Source organism: Falco punctatus, assembly GCF_963210335.1.
Source record: "Falco punctatus genome assembly, chromosome: 7".
Classification (NCBI taxonomy): domain Eukaryota; kingdom Metazoa; phylum Chordata; class Aves; order Falconiformes; family Falconidae; genus Falco; species Falco punctatus.
This window is the reverse complement of record NC_137587.1, coordinates 62,503,065-62,520,599: the sequence shown is the minus strand read 5'-3', so window position 1 is coordinate 62,520,599 and position 17,535 is coordinate 62,503,065. Positions and strand designations below refer to the sequence as shown.

Sequence of the window (17,535 nt, the reverse complement as noted above, 5' to 3'; positions counted from 1 at the left end):
CCAGGCGCTGCTCCACGTGGAAGGGAAGCCAAACCAGGCAGCAGTAAAACTGTCTTTGCAAAAGGCTTGTTGTCTAATCTGTAACTAAGGAGTCAGGAAAAAGTCCCTGAACAGATCCAACATTCAGTGAGACCACGGTATCAAAAGACAGTTCCGATCCCGGCGTGCTGCCTAAATCTTTGCCAAAGCTTTGGAGCCAAAGTTCAGCTTTTAGGTGGGAGAGCAGCCTCGGAAGCCTGCAGCTTGGCCGCCCAGCACCCACCCAACAGCAGGCACCAGCTGTTGGAGCCACCCCACAGCCCTTGCAGGAGCCAAACCCACCAAAGGGCTCCAGTGGGAGCCACAAAAGGGGCTCTGAGCATTGAAGTGAGCCCCAGGAGTGAGTGCCTGAGCCCTGCCTGGCCACCAGCCTCCGCTCCCTACAACCCAGGCCACAAGGAGGATCCTGCAGGAGCTGAAAGGCACTGGGAGGGGAACCCCCAGCTCTGGCTGCAGAGGGGTTTGGCTCATATTTGGTGTGAGATGGGAGCTCTGACATCTCCACCACAGGGGAGCATCTGAGACTCAGGAGGCAGCACAGAGGGACGCAGGGACCCCCCTCCCCATTTCATTTTCCCAGGCTGGACCATGCAATCTACAGCTCCCTCACCCCCAGTGAGCGTCTCAACCCCCAGCTGGAGGCTCCTCTCTCTGGCCCGAGCCCATCTGTGGCTCTGCCCCACCAAAATGAAAGCGTCACACAGGATGGATAGTTTGGAGAAGCCACTTTTAATTTGGGAACAGGCAGCTTGGAGAACCTGTTCCTGGTACGGCCTAAAGTCACCTCCTAGGAGATGTAGAGTCATCCCCACCCGCTGTCACTGCCCAGGACTGCAAGAGACCACCCAGCATCATCCCCTGGGCTCCTGGCCAGGCTTTGCTTGTGTTTATAAACACGAGAACCTTCATTAGCAGAGTGCTCAGTATTTTATTTCCCCTTTGTATCAATTCAACTCCTCGTGGTTACACCACCACAGGAGGGAGGAGACTGGGCTTTCATGCTTCATATTGCTAATCACGCTTGATCCCTGGAATTAACTGCAGGTAATAAGCACTAAATTGATGTCACACGGCATCCTTGGCAGGGGTGCTGGGACCTCTGCCGAAAGGTGCCCCGGCTCCAGCTGGGAAGGGTGAAGGCCATGCCCTCGAGGAAACATTTCCAGCCGATCGGTTTTATGCTTGAAATGAAAAGCCTGCTTGGTGTTCCACGATCAACATTTTTCAAGGACACATTACTTGGGTTTCAGGGCCAGTAAGAACGCAGCCTCACCAGCCTGTAGGTGAGAAGGTTGCCTTTTTTTCATGAGTACGAAGCACCACTCCCTACGGTGCGAGTGCCCAGGCCCTTCCCCCCCAGCCCAGCTTGCTCTGCTCTGAGGGCACCTTGGATGGTTCCTCCTGTGCCTTTTCCAGCTGAGGGTAGTTCCTATAGGATTCGCACTCCCAAAGCACACCAGCACCTGGGCACAGGCTGGCCAACCCGTCTTCTGGGAGCCCCTACTTGAAGAAGTCCCACAGAGACTAAAATAGGTGTTGCAGCAGAGACCTTACGTGGTGGAAGCTACAAGCCAAGAAGACCCCTCAGCCAGACGATCAACAGGGTAGTTGCAGGATCCTATAGCCAGTTACCCCAGTTCCTGGGCCCAGTTTTGGCACAGAGGCAGCCAGGACAACCAAGGCAAGCACGTGGGACACGGCTGGTGCAGCATGGACAATGCAGCACATCACAGACATTCAGGTGTGGCCTTCACCCACCCATCTTGGTGCTTTATTTAAGCAGCTGTCACAGTGGTTAGGGCCATAACAATAACTTAAGTTAAAAAAAAAAAAATTAATCTCAAGAAAAATAACATGAAGAGACATTCTGTATGGCAAGAACTCACGTATATTTTAAATCCTACTTCCAACCAAAGAGTGGAAGCGAAGCCAAAATCACACAGTGACTTTTCACCAGTTTCATTTGCAGGTTGGCATATTACAGTTCCTAGTTTTTTTGTGTTTATGCCAGCCCCCAGATTACAGGGGGACAAAAACTACCTTCACAACCCCCACACGGCTGTTTATTAGATCGGAGCAACGCACATACAGTACGGAGGAAAAAAGGTAGGAGAGGAAAATAACATCTCTGTGACTTTGGAGACTGCTTTTTATTCAGTGGCTGAAGAACCAACTTGCACCTGAAAACGTTCCCTATTCCTATCCCCAGCAGTACGGCTGGTGCGGAGCTTTAATATTCAGATGCATCTGCCACCAGAGAAAATTAATTTTCAGCTCTAGGATAGCTCTTAATGGGAGGCCCCATTGACCGGAGCTGAAAATGATGGAGTCCTCACACTCCTTGCTGCAACATTTAATAGTGGAGTGGCAGTTAATTAGATTACTGAGCCACTGCGACAGATGCTAGGCAACGCCTGAGGAGGAGAATTTGGAAAGGCCATTATCTTCCAGTGCTGGGAAAGCTCTCGGAGATCTCATTTTAACCCCTTCCACTCTTGCCCTTGCCCTCACTGTGGTCCAACCCATGTTAAAACCAGGTGTTACACAAATCAAAGGCCATTAATCAAAAAATAATGGGTGCTTCTTTTCCCCCTGAGAAAAGCAGGTGGTCATGTTGGGCAAATGCCAGAGGTGCCAGCAGCTCCTCCTTGGTTCCCAGTTGGCATCAAAAGAGATGCTCACTGGGAGATGCCTGTAATTTCACCCGCTGGGCGATTCCCAGGCGCACCAACCACACCGAGTGGGAAGCAGGGAAGCGAGAGGGTGTTAGAGGGTTTAGGCAGCATTCCTTCCTCCCCCTGTTAAGTGAAGTGGATTTTGATGAGTCTATGGAAGAATTTCCCTCCCCACAGTGCCCACTTTCCAAATAAAACCGTAAGCAAAGCTTGTCAATCCCGCCCCCATACGCGAGAGTTTCCCAGGTCCTTCAGCCAGCTGGGATGCACTCCCCAGCCACCAAAGCAGGGTTGTGTGTGTTGCTGGCACTGTGAAACCTGCAGACTGAGCTAGCAGAGGTGTTACAGGCTTCCTGGGAAGATGATGCTACCCAAGCGTTGCCCGTGTCAGTACCTGCTTTCACAATGCAAGGTGAGAAGAGCTTTTGGCCTTTCCGGCCAGCTGCATCTCAGCACAGATTGGTGAAGACGCACAAAGCTCTGTGGAGTGAAACTGCTAACCCAAACGGCAACCAGACATCCCCCACTGGGGAGGAGAGAGGAGGAATCAACAGCCCCGACCCTGTGGCTTTGCAACAGCACCTTCTCCGAGCAAGCAAGAACCGGAGCACCAGAATGAGACAGGACATCGTCAGTTCCCACCGACTTTCTTACTCTCACACACCCCCAAACACCGATAAACACATTCTTCTTCTGGTTACAAAACCCCTTCCCTCCCACTCAGGTCTCACACAGAAGTCTCAGAAGTTCTGATTTAACAAGCAACAGTTTGGATGTTAAATAAACACCAGGACCATCAAATACATCATGGCTTCTAAGCTTTTGCCTCTGCTACCCACTGAAATATAAATACAGCGCATAAAAAGAGATCCAGCGTTTGCCAGCATCCCAAGGGTCACTTGCCTACATATGCTTCAGCTTCAAATAAATCACCCAGATACACAACAAAGATATCGAACTACTGAGACTTTTTCCAAAGCACTTGTTACCTTCGTATCTCCCAGGACCTGCATGCAAGCGCTTTTGGAAAACTTAACCCCTCAACCGCACGGGGAGAGGATGCATTCCACGGTGACAGCGGTGAGAGCAGGCGTGGACACATCTGCCCTCCCCTACCCACCCACAGAAGGATGACGCTGGCACATCCAGCTAGCCTGGAGCACAGGGAGAGGAGCTGTGGCCTGCTGGCAACCATCCACATAGATGTACCTCTTAAGATACCGGGAGGATCATCTGGAAACAAGAGAAACCCGGAGCTAGCTCGACTTACAACAGAGGCGATTATTCTTTTCTGGCGCCGCATCCCACCTTTAAACGTACCCTTCTCGTAAAACATGAGCAACCTGGAACCCGTGGCTTTGGCATGGCGTGTTGCAGATGCAATTGAGGCAAGACAGCAAGTTTCAATTTAAGAGGAGAAGACCCTTACCTTATTGACCTCCTGGATACAAGCCCCCGCGCCCTGACCCTCATCATGATGGCAAGTGCTTCCAAGTGCTGACAAAAGCTGTGGGGATGAGTGAGTAAGGCACCGTTGTGATACAGTTCCACGTGTCTGATGTAGGGTCGTAGCAGTCCAGCGTTTTGCATCTCTGAGTGCCAAAGTAACCTCCCACCACGTAGAGTTTATTCCCCGAGGCCAAAGCGTGGCATGACATGCGCTTGGCTGTCATGTCCCCAATGCGCGTCCACTGGTCTGTTTCGCAGTCAAAGCGGTAGGCGGATGCTGCCGTGAACTCGGTGTCTCCTCCCATGATGAAAATCTGGCTGCCCAGGACAGCAGCTGCCGTGTAGCGCCAGGGCTGTGGGCACTCAGCTTTGATCATCCACCGATTCTCAGCTGGATCATAGCACTGGACTTTGGACGCCAAGTCTCGGTGAATGCTGGTCCCACCGAAGACAAACAGCTTGAGCCTGGCGCTCACCACCGCAGCGTTGCTCACTCCGTCTCTCAAAGGAGCCACCATCGTCCATTTGTTGGACAGGGGATCGTACTTCTCTACTTGCTTCAAGGAAACCGAAGGAGATGCAGGGAAGATTCCAGCTACTGCAGTGTGCCCGCCAACCACGTACAGGCAGTTTTCCAATTCAGCCGAGCCATGCCCAAACCGAGCTATTAACATTGGGGCTGCTTTTGACCATTCCTCATGAACAGTGTCGTACACCCACACGTCTTTCGAGACCCCGTTCTCGGAGCCCCTGCCTCCAGTGATATACACTTTGCAGCCGATGGCACAGGCACTAAACTCCTTCCGGGGACTCGGCAGGTCTGCTTTGGGGATAATCTCCTTGGCTTTGTGATCCACTTGGTAGATCTTATCACACATGAAGGTCTGTCCTCCCAGGATCAGCAAGGTGTGCCCAGCTTTGCGAGGCCTGGCACAGGGACTGGTGACCACCCCATCATTCTGGAGGATCTTCTTCTTGCACTGAATAGCTTCATCCAAGACAAGCTTGTTCCTTTCGTCCACCATGATCAAGTCCTCACAAGCCAAGGCCTCCTTGAGGCATTCAGAAGGAAGCAAGGCCAGACGAACATTCCTCAGAAGTTCTGGGAGATAAGCTTTCCGCTCATCCAGATCGTATTTCACCCACTGGATGACAGCCTTAAAGACCTTTTCTTCATCCTCTATTTCCAGCTCATCGCTGGAAATGAGGTCCAGCAGAGTGTCCTTGGAAAGGTTGTTGAAGTCCTCACTCTTGTGAACAGTCTCAAAGTTGACCAGGCACATCCTCCAGGAGAGTTCATAGAGCCGCCGGCACTGATGGGCATCCGAGAGCAGCATCATGCCCAGGCAGTTGGAAGGGTAGAGGTTCTTCTCCAGGAACTCGGCCGCCGCGTCTCGGACGTCGTGGAACTGCAGCATGTCTCCAGCCTCCAGGAGGGACTCGGCATTCTCCTCATTGATGATGATCCGAGAGGAATAAGCAAAGTCCAGCAGTAGCTCCAGCACCTCTGGGTGGAGGCTGTCATGGAAGTTCACCTCATCATCCAGGCTCTCCCGGAGGCCATTGCTAAACATGGCTTCGAAGTATCTGCTGGAGGCAGCCAGCACTGCCCGATGACACGGGAACGACCTGTTTCCTGCCCAAAGGGTGACATCGGTGAACATGCAGTGCTTCCGCAGGGTGTTCAGATGGGACAAGACGCAGTCCGGGTGGGAAGCTTTGTGAAAAAGCAAGATGTTCATGGAGCCGGTGCTAGTCCGGGATTTACGGTTCTCGTGGACGCTGACTGACATGATGACAGAGCTCTTGCCTGCAAAGAAACAAAGAGAAGAAACGTTATTCCCTTGTCATTACTGACGTAAGGCACGGAGAATATATGCATTCGCTATGCAACCCTGGTAGACTGTCAATGGACCTCAGACATGGAGCACCAGCTGACTCTCCTGCTCTGCGGGTGCTCCTGCACCCTGGCTTGCAGAGCCCGTGCCTCCTGCACCCCCACACCCTCCAAAAATTTAGCTGAGGCTGAGCAGGGTGGGAAGGCAGAGCCGGGTGAAGGGGGAAATTCTGCACTTTGGTTTCAGCAACAGAGCAACAAAGTGAAGCAATCAAAACCCAAACTTGATGGTAAATTGTCTCAACAGCCCCTGGAGGGTATTGGCAAACCGCAGAAGAGTTACTTTTCCTTAGAAAACAGCATTAAGAGAGCACTCTATCCAGGAGAAAGGGCATCGGTCTGCTCTTGGCTCAGCAGAAATCAAGTTTGGCTTCTGATTTTAATGAAGATTAGTGCAGGTTTAGGAAAGGCAATCACTACAGGTTTTATTTATAGAATATTTAGCTACACGCACAAGCCAAAAGTTTTGAACAAATTTTACCAAACCCTTTCATTGTAGTTTTTGTTGGTAAAACTCACCAGACACTTCATGTGACTCAAACATTTCGCAGGACAGATTGACATCAGAGAATAAGACAACAGAGACAGCTAAATCATGCTTTTTAACAGACAGGCAGAAGCAAACACAAGGCTTTTATTAGCTACTATTTCATTTAAGTGCTACCTGATACCTAACCTTGCCTGTAGAAGAAAAAACCCTTTGGACCAATCAAATTAATACTACTTAGATGATAAAATCCAAGTAATTTACTCCAAAATATTTTAGCCAGCTCTATTTTGTTCCCCATTTAACTAAAGCAGACACAGTCCTCTTACAGCAGAAAGTCAGTACTGAACTTAGTAGCACAACTGTCTTAAGGTTTGAAAAATCAGTCCAAAAGAAAAAAAAAAGAAAAAAAAAAAAAAAACAAACAAACAAAAAAAACAAAAAACAAAAAACAGGGTCAGCCTGCTGTGCCTCTGCTCCAGGCCCCCGTGGCAGCGGACACAGCAAAGCCATCACAGGCACGACACTAGATGCGTTTCTCAGTAAAAGAGACTCTTCCTGGCTAAAAGTAGAGTTTGCAGGTGGGCAGCTCACTAAAGGGGCTAAAAATGGGGCATGTCAGAACTCGGGGTGGTGTCTGAATTGTCCCAGGAGCGTTTCATCTCTCAGGGCAGGCAGGACCCTGTTGGGATGCCCAGGAGCATCAGGGGCTGCCACCTTCAGCTCAGCTTCCCTGCCAACACAGGGCAGCCACCGGGAACAGCTACAGCCTGGGGAAAGTGGGCCTAATTCCCAGGAAAAAGGGCTTGCTTGAGAAACTGTGTCCAGCTCTGCTGCATCTCCTCTCTCACCCCACACTATTTTTCTATCCCTTTTCTACCCTGCCTTCCCCAAAACACTGCACTTTTGCTTTGCAGGCTGCAAACACCGGGGCTAAAATTCCACGGCATGCCCCTCCACCCACCTAACTGTTTAGAAATCAGTAATTACCCACACGGATCTAGCTGGGGAAGGGTTTTTAGTTGGGTTCTTCTTGTTGTTGTTTTTCGGTTGGTTTTTTTAACTTGCATTTTGCAGCCCGAGGTTTCCCAAGGGTCTTTCTCCCCTGCAAGCACAAGGTCTACAGATCAGCCCTGTCCCCCCGGCCAGCCGGAGCTGGCTGCACTCAGGGTCCCGGGGGAAGCCACGGAATGCCAAGAACGGACACGGTGCTCCCAGACTGCTGGCAGGTCACAGCCTTGACCTGGCCGAGACCTGGAGCCGCACAAGCCTCCCACGCTCCACGGGTGGATGACCTCAAGCGGAGGTGGATGGCCAGATAAGCTGCCTGACTCACGCTCTGCCCGTGCATTTCCTACCCCCTGCTTCTCCAGCACCTCCAAGAGTCCAAATCCGACAAATAGTTGTGGGCACATCCCTCCTTCTGCACCCGCGGCCGTGAGTTATTGAGGTTGGTCTTCCTGAGGCCTCACTCCCTCCTCAGGGCTGTGTCACAGTCCAAGGAAAAGGCCTCTCTGTGCAGAAACGATAGCTTGCCCGAGCAGCCACAGCTTCTGCTCGGTCTCTGAACCAGGCAGGAGCACTGACACGGATATTCGGGTTGGATATGTGCATGCTCGTCGCCAAAATCCCTGCAGCCCGCAGCCGAGGCCACCGAGCTCACTCCCCTTGTGATGAGGCTGCGCAGGATCCAGGCTCCAAAAGAGGAAGGAAAACGCCATCACGGAGCAGCACTTTGAAGTGCATCTGAGGGAAATGGTTTCTAACACCTACATCCAGTGCAGGGACAAGACTAATTTAAGAGGTGATATGGATTTCTGTGTCAAAGCTCTGTAACGCAGAAGCAAGGAATACAAATGAAACATTTATGAGTCTGCTAAAAGCTATTGATTTAGGTTCCTGTTCCTACAACCTCAGAAACCACCTGCCATTGCTATCGCTTTCTTTGCCTGCAGATCCGGTCAGCTGTCCAGTGTTAACCTTTGATCTGCTTATGCACAATGTATTAAGGCAATTTATATAGGACAGCTATCGAAACAAACAAAAAGATTGCAGGAAGGCAGCATCATTTTTTCTGACACTAAGATTAGCGAAGCCACTGCTCAGCGTGGAAGGAGCAGGTCATTTAGAAATTAAAAATATCTATATAAAAGCTGCAGCAGAGCCACTTTATATATATACAGACACATATATGTACACACACATACATATATATAAAAAAACCTCAAGCTTCTAACATCAAACATCTTGCCCAGGGCACTGGGTAACCCAATAATATTTCTATCCAACGGGTATTGAACAGCATCCAGGGAATAAGTGGGCAGGTTCCAGTCCAGTCGCCATTAGCACTGCTCTTCATATCACCTTGTCCCACTACAGGCACCAACTGATCCCCCAGTACAGCTGCAAGCCTGAGCGCTAAATGGGCCACAGCCACGGCCCCTTTACTTGGCTCCTCCTGGAGCCAGGTTATGACACTAATGTCACCGGTCACAGATCAGCAGGGCTAGACAGACTATTAAACCGAAACCAAAGCAGCCTCTGAACTCCCGTGTCAGCCATCTCACCAGCAAGTTTCGCCTGCGGTTTTCAGCAACTTCCAAACACCTTGTTTTGAGGGCTTCTTGCATGCCTGCTATAGGTGGGCACAAGCAGAGAAGTGGCAGGTATTAATTCTTCCCCTCACAAACACACCCCGCTGCATCTCTCAGTCTACCAGAGAACTTGGCACCATCCCACCCATATCAGATAAACAGAAACTGCAGGCAGCAGCTATTTCATCTGATGGGTTTCTTCCAAAATGTAACAGCCTTATAAACCTCAGAAGCCTGTAACTCAAAGGACCTTCTACATTTTTCATGATGCGCACATGTGTGCTCCAATTTAAGCAATATTTAACTGCAGCGACGAACAGGCTGGACCCGTGACATGTGCTTTTATAGGAACTTCTCTGAAGCAGATGCATGCAGAGCAGAATTTGGCCCCCACCACGTCCCTCGTTTGCCTTACCCAGCTACTGAGCTAAAGAGAAAAAACAGAACTGCTCAGAGTGAGGAATATTTTGCACAAAGAAAGCTGTCAGTGGCCCCTGCCAAGCTCCCACCTGCTCTACGAGAACTCAGGGGGTTATCGGAGCTCCCAGCGACATCCTCTATCATGCAGAAAGTTGTCACCAGAACAGACGTGTCAACGTGAACAGCAGAAGGCATGACCTGAACAAACTGGATCTTGGATTTCTCCATGCTGAATTTATTTTTTTCCTTCGAAAGGCAGTTATTGAAAAAATAAATGTCTACTGCATAGCCTTTTAGAAGGATCTTACTGCATGAGGCAGACGATAACCCTTCTTCCATATGGATGAGGGCAGAGGGGCACCAGCTTTCTGACAGATACCCAGCGCTGTGTGCTGGCTCCGGTACTCCCCTGGCTGTCTGCAGCCGTTGTACAGCAGGTATAGGAAAGGCAGGGTTTTTTTCCAGCAGAGCACGATAAGGGCGCTTTGGAAATCCTTCCCCTCACCCACGCAGGGCAGACAGCAACCCCGAAGGAGGGTAGGAGTTGGCTCAGGGAGAAAAGACCCCTTGAATCTCAGCTCATGACCAAAACAGCCCAGCGGTCTCTCTGGACAGGACAAAGCTGGCACACAGAACAAGGGGAAAAAAACAAGACCACAGGGCTGGCCGAACTCCGCACCCGAACAACAGCCCCAGCGCTCCCGCCCGAGCGCCTCTTGCCCCCTACAAACCATGCCCCAGCAAAACACTGTCCCTCCCAGGCCGGTGTGTCACCATGCTGGAGCCCTGCTGGTACAGGTCACGTAGGAGAAACACTCCATCACCTCTTGAAAAATCCAAGCGGCACTTAGAAATCGGCTTCTTGGAAGCTGTATCAGGCCCTGGTCCCCCGTCACAAGAGCTACAAACGAGAGGAGGGCTGGGAAGGACTATTGATACATGGCCTATATTTAGCTAGGCGAGGGTTTCCCCTCTCCACCTTAAACCAGCGGGCTGTCCACACACCTCCAGTCACATTTGCTATCTGCAGGGAGTTGCCAGCTGCAACGCTGCTGCTTTTCAAGAGGACAGTATCCGACAGCAAATACGACGTTCCCCAGTGGGACTTCAGGGGATCAAGAATCACTTCTGCTTAGAGGGCAAAACTACAGGATTTATAAGCGTTCTCCCAAGACCGTGAAGGTTGGCTAAACACCGACAAAGAGCCCAAATCCCATGAACCAGAGCTGGCACTTTCTGTTCGCCCATCAGACTTCCAGAGAAGCAGCAAGCACGACACGTTCCGTTTTGCCCCACTCAACCATGAACTATGTAAAGCTGTAAATAAGTAAATAAATAAGCAGTAAGGTTCCCTGCTGGCTTAGCTCAAAAGACCTGGAAGAAGCTGCTCGCGCCACGGCAGAGATGCATTGCCAAGCAGTCAGCCATACAGGCCCTCCACGTATAGACTGCACTACAACCTATAGCTGGCTCCTTCCAAACCAGAGCAGACCCGCCTGGAGCAGCCAGCGATGGCTGCTTTTGCAGGGAGGCAGGCGCAAAGGTTCGTTTTTATTTTCTCTCTAATTTCACAATACCAACCCTCTGGGGTGAAATGCTGTCTTGAATTCAGCCAAAGTTCACCTTCCCCCTAGAAGCGGTAGGATAAATTCTCTACCCATTAGTAGTGTGACTGCTCCTCATCCCAAATGTCTGTACCTTTCCAACGCCTTTCACGGACTCCACCACCCGGTGCTTAGGCCAGCAGCATCATCCCAGGGCAAAGTTACTGGTATAGAACAGATTTCCCCCTTTTTACTGTACAGAGTAGCAAACTAGAAATCTAAAGTCACCTATTGCGTTGCCTTCACGAAGGTGAGCTCCTTGCAAAGCCACTTAGAGGAGAAAAAGCAGTGTGGCAACACGCTGGTCAAACACAGAACCCAGATACAGCTGCATTTCAGATGCAATTTTCCGGCATTGGAGACCGTCAAAAGATTGGAGAAGGGGGATCTATTACATGCAGGCATTCGCGTGCTCACAGACACTGCTCGAGCTTCAAAAGCAGAAAAAAACCAACAGAAAACAGGAAAAGATGACGGGGGAGGGAGACGGAAAAGCAAGAAATGGGAAGGAACACATTTTTTTCAGATGATGTTCGTGTCCTTGCGTAACACAGCGGACTATCAGGTACACAACTTGGAACTGCTTGAAATGCTCGACACTAATAATGCCCTTCTGTAAAGAGTGCTTGAGATGAAAGGAATTAAAATAGCACCTGGCATTTGGTGCAGCACTGCACTTGCCGAGCGTGGAGCCTGGGCTGCTGCCAGGTGGGCAGCAAAGGACCTTCCCCACACCATCTCCCAGGCACGCTGCCTGCTCTGTCCATGCTCCTGCGTGCCTGGATGCAGACTTTGCTCCCTAACAAATCAGGTCATTGCCAGCAATTCCGGTGAATTCAGTGGTTTTCCCATGTCAGCCAAATCTGTTCTTGTTTTCTTCAGGATGACTAACGCAGCAAAGATGCAACTGTGATTTTGCATGCTGGAATTCCAGCAACGCAACTGCTGTGAATCAGAGGGTATCTCTGTTGCAGAGCTGGATTTGGCCTTCCTGACAAACTCTTGTTTCATCACATTTTCACACAGGCAAGCAAAGGAAAGACCACTGACTCCATCCCCCCAGCACAGAATTTCTGATCCTGCCCCAGCCTTTGAGAATGGAAGGCATCGTTATCATTTCTTCTCGATTCTCACTTTCTAGCCTAGCCTGTATATCCTAGACAGAAAACAGAGAGACCATGTGAAAGGCTCCTTCTGTTTGCTCAGACAGAAACTGGGAGGTTTTCCAAGCCCAATTCTGTAGGCTCCAGGAGATCATTGTCTAGAGAAGGTCCGGGCACATATCTGAACATCGACATGCTCGGTAAAGCAAAGCTGCACTCAGAAACTTGGTCTGTCCATCACTGCTTCGTACCCCATTCTCACCAGTACCCACCATTCCTCCCTTTAAACCCGTGCTCCACTCTGAGCCCAAAGCCACCACAAGAATCTACTGAATGCCACTTACTACAGAGAACAAAAGCAGTATTGCCAAGCTGTACCAATTAGTGAGGTTCTTGTTCTATCTTGCAAAAGCACTGGTAAAAGGGGCAGTAGTGCCTCAAATCTGTAAGACATGAACTAATCTGAGCCAAAGGCGACCATGTTCCAACCAAAATAAAAATACCCGTAGGAAATCCGCTTTGCATGCAATACATGCAGTTTGATTTGCAAATCAGATGTTGGACTTGCTACTTAGCAACTGAGATCTTCCATAAAGCTTCTTGAGCTACCTGTGAGGCAATCAAATAAAGTTCACATTCACCACTAAGCACACTGGCTTTGCAGTTCCTGGGAATACCACACCCTCCTACAACCACCATCCAAATGGGGATAAATAATGCTTTTAGCCACAGTCCAGGCTCCAGACAATAGCTTTTCATTGCTACGCCTTAACCCCAGTGGATCTTTTCAGAGCCCATGATTCGTTTCAGAGGCTGCTGTGGGGTTTTCTCCTCCCCCCCCAGCCCTCTGGCTCCACTACTGAATAAAGCCCATTCTGCCAGATCAATCACAGTCGCTTTGCAAAATGAATGGGGGGCTGCAGAGGAAGCATGCAGTCCGGTTGCCCGAATTATGCTCGAAAAGGCTCCAGAATGGAAACAATCTACTTCATCACAGTATCGACCCCAGCCCCATCTGGGCAGGATAAAGTCCTTTTCAAGCAAGCCAACTTGCTAACGTGCTGCGAAGGCAAAAGGCCTTTGGTACTTCAAATATAGAGGAGCGGAACCACATGCCACTTCCCAGGGAGAGTTTAGAAGATGAGATGTGGTATACATCAAATTAATGCCAGAATAACCACCGCAAGCTGCTGACTCCAGAAAGCACATTCAGATCCTCCCACTCTCTGTGGGCTGTGCCCGGCTCCCCGCGCTGAGGCTGGCAGAGCTGGTGGCTCCAATGGTCAGGCTAACCAGAAGCCCTGCAACAGACGCTGGTACCAAACGGGTCTGTCTGCCTGCTGTCACGGCAGGATTTCAGTTTTGTGCCCGGTGAGTTAACCCGGGGTTTTGCTTCGTCTTCCCCACGCCCCTACCAGGCAGAAGATCTCGGTGCAACTGCCAGGTTCGATCTGCAGGGGCTCGTTTGCAATTCTGGCCAGCCTTCAGAGCCTTGGAGATGGGGGGCCCTCATGCCTCCTAAACTGATTAGCCCCGCACGTGGCTGGGCACGGAAGACAGCCATTCCCAACTAGACTGCAAAGCACTGACAGGTATTGAAGGGGCTGGGGCTGCAAGACAGAGCGCTGCTCATTGCCCTCTGGCTCCGGACAGAAAGAACAAATGTGACACCCATCTCTGCTTTTTTCATTTCAGTACTAACAGCATCAAACCACACGCTCAGCCTGCAAGTTCTGGACCAGCATGGGAGCGCTGCTGCAGCCGAGGCTATCCTGGGCATCTGTGGACACATTGCAAAACAAACCAGAGTGATTGCCAGTGTGCTACAGTAATAAATTTGCCTTGCCACAATCTGACAGGCTGTCATAGAAAACTGGAAGTCTTTGCAAAGTCTAACGGTCAGCAAGCAGACGGTGGTTTGGGACATGCAGCGTTCCCAGGCTTGAGAGATGCAGGGAAGACAGAGCAGCCTGTACTGGCTGGAGTGATACTAATAGTCTCTGTGGGGATATAAAGTTGATAAGAAAAGACAGACCGATGCGAGGGTGGTTAAACGTCAGGCCAGGGGGCTTGGGGCAGTTTGTTACAGCTAAATGCTTCCTGGCCAGCATTCTTGCAGCCACTGTTTTAAGCAATGCCAGCGACGTCCTCTGCAATTCAATTACAGTCTATAAAAGACGGGAGGAAATCTACTCCTCAGCTCGAGTGCTGACACTGCTTCTTCAAACCTGCCCCTTCCACAATCCCCGAGCGTCAGCCGACACCGCGGACACCCCGGGCCAGCTCTGCCCGTCCTGTCCTGCTCCACCTACTCATGCCCAAGGCCAAGGCACTGCTCAACACCCTCTCTTTTGTAATGCTGCCACTTCCCTCCTCATCTCGCAACATGCTGCCCGTCTTCTTCCACCTCCACAGATGGCCGCATCCTGCCCTTCCTGTTTCACTCACCTACCTCCTGTACGTTGCCTAAAACCTCCTCTGGCTGCTGAGCAGGACCTGGACTTCCGCAGGCTTTGGGGAGCAGCAGGTTACCACTGCAGGGACAAAAATGCTATCATAATTCACACGTACGTATGGACACATGGACGTGCACACACTCCGCGCTCCCACCGTGTCCAGCACTCACATCACATGCTCCCTCCAGTGCTGGAGTATCAGACACATGCTCATTTTAACACGTCTGGAGTATGTGTCATGCAGCATCTTGTCATCTGTTCCCAAGCTGTCTGCCTTCATGAATTTCATTTGCCTAGCTCCTTCAGTCGAAGGATTTTCAACTGGCCTGACCTGCTCCCCAAAAGCACACCTGAGGCACCGTCCCCACTGCCTGAGCTACCTGAACCTGCCCCCAACACAGCACGGGAGGCTACCGTGGGGCATGCCACGCAGGACTTCAGATAACAATATAATCTCAAATACTTGAGAATATGAACAAAAGAGGGATAGGAAATTTAAGTACCTCAGTCCCGAAGCTGCTTACGGTCTCCTGTGCCCCCAGGTGCAACTGATTTGTTTCTGCGGCCGATTTCACTCTTTGTTTCACTCTCATTCATAATTTTCACTCTTGTGCCCACCTCACACCTTCCCGCTGCAGAGCAAACTTCCACCTATGCCTCCTCCCCACGTATTTTACTCAGTATGGCCTTATCACAGAGATAAACCAGAGCAGATGGTTAGGGTTAAAAGACACAAAAGAGACAAAATGTGTTTTCAGATAAGATTTGATCTTAAGCAGCAAACAGAACAAGGAAATCAGAGAGGCCCCAGAAAGGGTCCCCTCTCACCAAGGAGTCAGACCCCTTGAGAGATGGACAGAGAAAAGAAAGCTGGGGAGATCAGGCCTGTTTTACACCTACTCAGAGGGCCCAGCGCAGCAATGGATAACACAGCTGAGCTGCCAGGAGCAGCTGGCCGCCACCAGAACCCCGCAGGGTGTGTTACACACATCTCGGGTTGCTCCTTAGGTAAGTTCAATAAAAACAAGTGTCACAAGAAACAGGAAGGAGGGCGAAGACAAGGGAAGTTGTCAAAGTATAAAGGTTATAGAGCTGCCTGTTCTTCCAGCAGCTCTGGGTCTGTCCTGGAGAGCAACAGGTACGCTCGGATAGAGACTACAACAGTGGTGGCCCATGGCACCCTGACCAAGGAGTGACTGCAGCAGGTCGCAAGAGAAGACACGCAGAGGTCGCCAGATAAGAGAATAGAAACCGGTTATGAAGCCAGGGCTCGCCGTACGAAACGCACGAACCATTCAGGTGTCTGCTGCGGGAAGGCTGAGGACGGGAGATTTTGCAAGCAGAGATTTGGCTGGCCCAAGCCCCCCAGCCCAACTACAGCTGCAAGTGGATGGACGACATAAATTTAAAAAAAACCCCAAACCTACCGAACGGGCTTTTAGCTTTGTTAAATCTGGAGGGGCCTGTAAGGACAGCAGGGGTACACAACTATTTTTTCTCCCCTGCCAGCTCAGCTCAGCCATCCACCCACCCCTGCCCACCCCTGCCGGCCCGGCTCCGGGCGCTGGTGTCACTGTGCCGGCTGGGGCAGGCTTGCGAGGGACAGATGGAGAAGGGAAAACGAAAAGGGAAAAGCAACCGCCTCAATTCCATATTCTCCAAGACGAGTATTTAGCAGATCACTTTTTTTTTTTTTTTTTTTTTTTGCTTTAGAAGAGCAAAGCCCCCACCTCCCTGCCCAGCTCGCTGCCAGCCTTGCATACCAGCTGAGCCCGCCGCTTGGAGCCCGGGCATGCGGGTGCCTCCTGCCGGGGTGCCCCGCCGCCGGCCGGCAGCCCCCTGCCCTCCCCTGGCCCCCAAAGCCCGGCAGAGGCCAACCCGGCCTGGCCAAGCGGGGCCGGGGCCGGAGCCGGCTCGGGAACGGCGCCTTCCCCCCCGCCCCAGCCCGGGAGAGTCACTCACCCGCTCGCTGCGCGCCGACAGCGCCGGGAGCCGAAGCCCCGGCCGCGCAGGGCGGAGGGAGGCGGCGGGAGGCGGCGGGCGGCCGCGGGGCGGTGCGGGGCGGTCCCGGCCCACGCGTGGGGCGATGCGCGGCGGCCCGGCCCCGCGCTCCGCCTGGGCACAATGTAACCGGCGGGGGGATCCTGCCTCGCGTGGGGCTCCGGGGGCGGGGCCGGCCGCCGCCGCGGCCACTCAGGGCGCGCCCAGAACGTGACGCGCCCCGCCGGCTCGGCCCCCTGCGGAGCGGCGCATGGGAGGGGGCGGGCGCAGGCGGAGAGTAGCGGCCAATAGCAGGACAGGAAGGCGGCTTGGGGGCGGGACGAGGGTGGCCCGGAACTCCCCAGGTCCTAAAGCCCGCCTTCCGTTGTGTCTGCCCTGCGGAGCAGCTCCGCCGGGGTGTCGCAGCCCCCACGCCGGCGGGCTGGGGATTTCCCGGCGGGTTTGCGGGGGTTTGCTCTGCGCTGGCACCCCGCTGCGTAACCGCTGGGACTGCCTTTGTGAGGCCACCCGTGGCATCCCCGCGGCAGAAACCCTTCCCCTCCGACCCTGGCCCTTGCACCGGTCAGAGCTCAGCTGCTCGCGGTGCTCCCGGGGCAGGACTCGGTGCTCTCAGCCCCCCACGTCCAGCAGGAGCGCGGTGTGTTGTCCCTGCTGTCACCCACCCACCCTCAGCCCCAGCCTGCAGCAGGACGGCCCGAGCCAGCCAAGCGCTGCTCGGATTCAGGCCGATTCCTGAAATCTCTGGCTTCATCTCAGCAAAACTTCAGCACGTGGGGGACGTGAAGGTTGACAGAGTCCCACGGGGTGCCC

The 17,535-nt window shown here is 52.2% G+C and overlaps 1 protein-coding gene across 1 annotated transcript in view; it reads right to left on the bottom strand.

Moving 5' to 3' along the window:
* KLHL25 (kelch like family member 25) overlaps window positions 1-17,280 on the bottom strand; it is a 30,913-nt gene extending 13,633 nt beyond the window's left edge. Inside the window, exons 1-2 of the mRNA XM_080396204.1 lie at window positions 16,687-17,280; window positions 4,144-5,973 (exon numbers count right to left, since the gene is read on the bottom strand). Of these exons, the coding sequence (XP_080252330.1) occupies window positions 4,187-5,956 (1,770 nt within the window). The 5' untranslated portion in view covers window positions 5,957-5,973; window positions 16,687-17,280 and the 3' untranslated portion in view covers window positions 4,144-4,186. The remainder of the gene's footprint in view (window positions 1-4,143; window positions 5,974-16,686) is intronic.
* Between the last annotated feature and the right edge of the window lie 255 nt (window positions 17,281-17,535).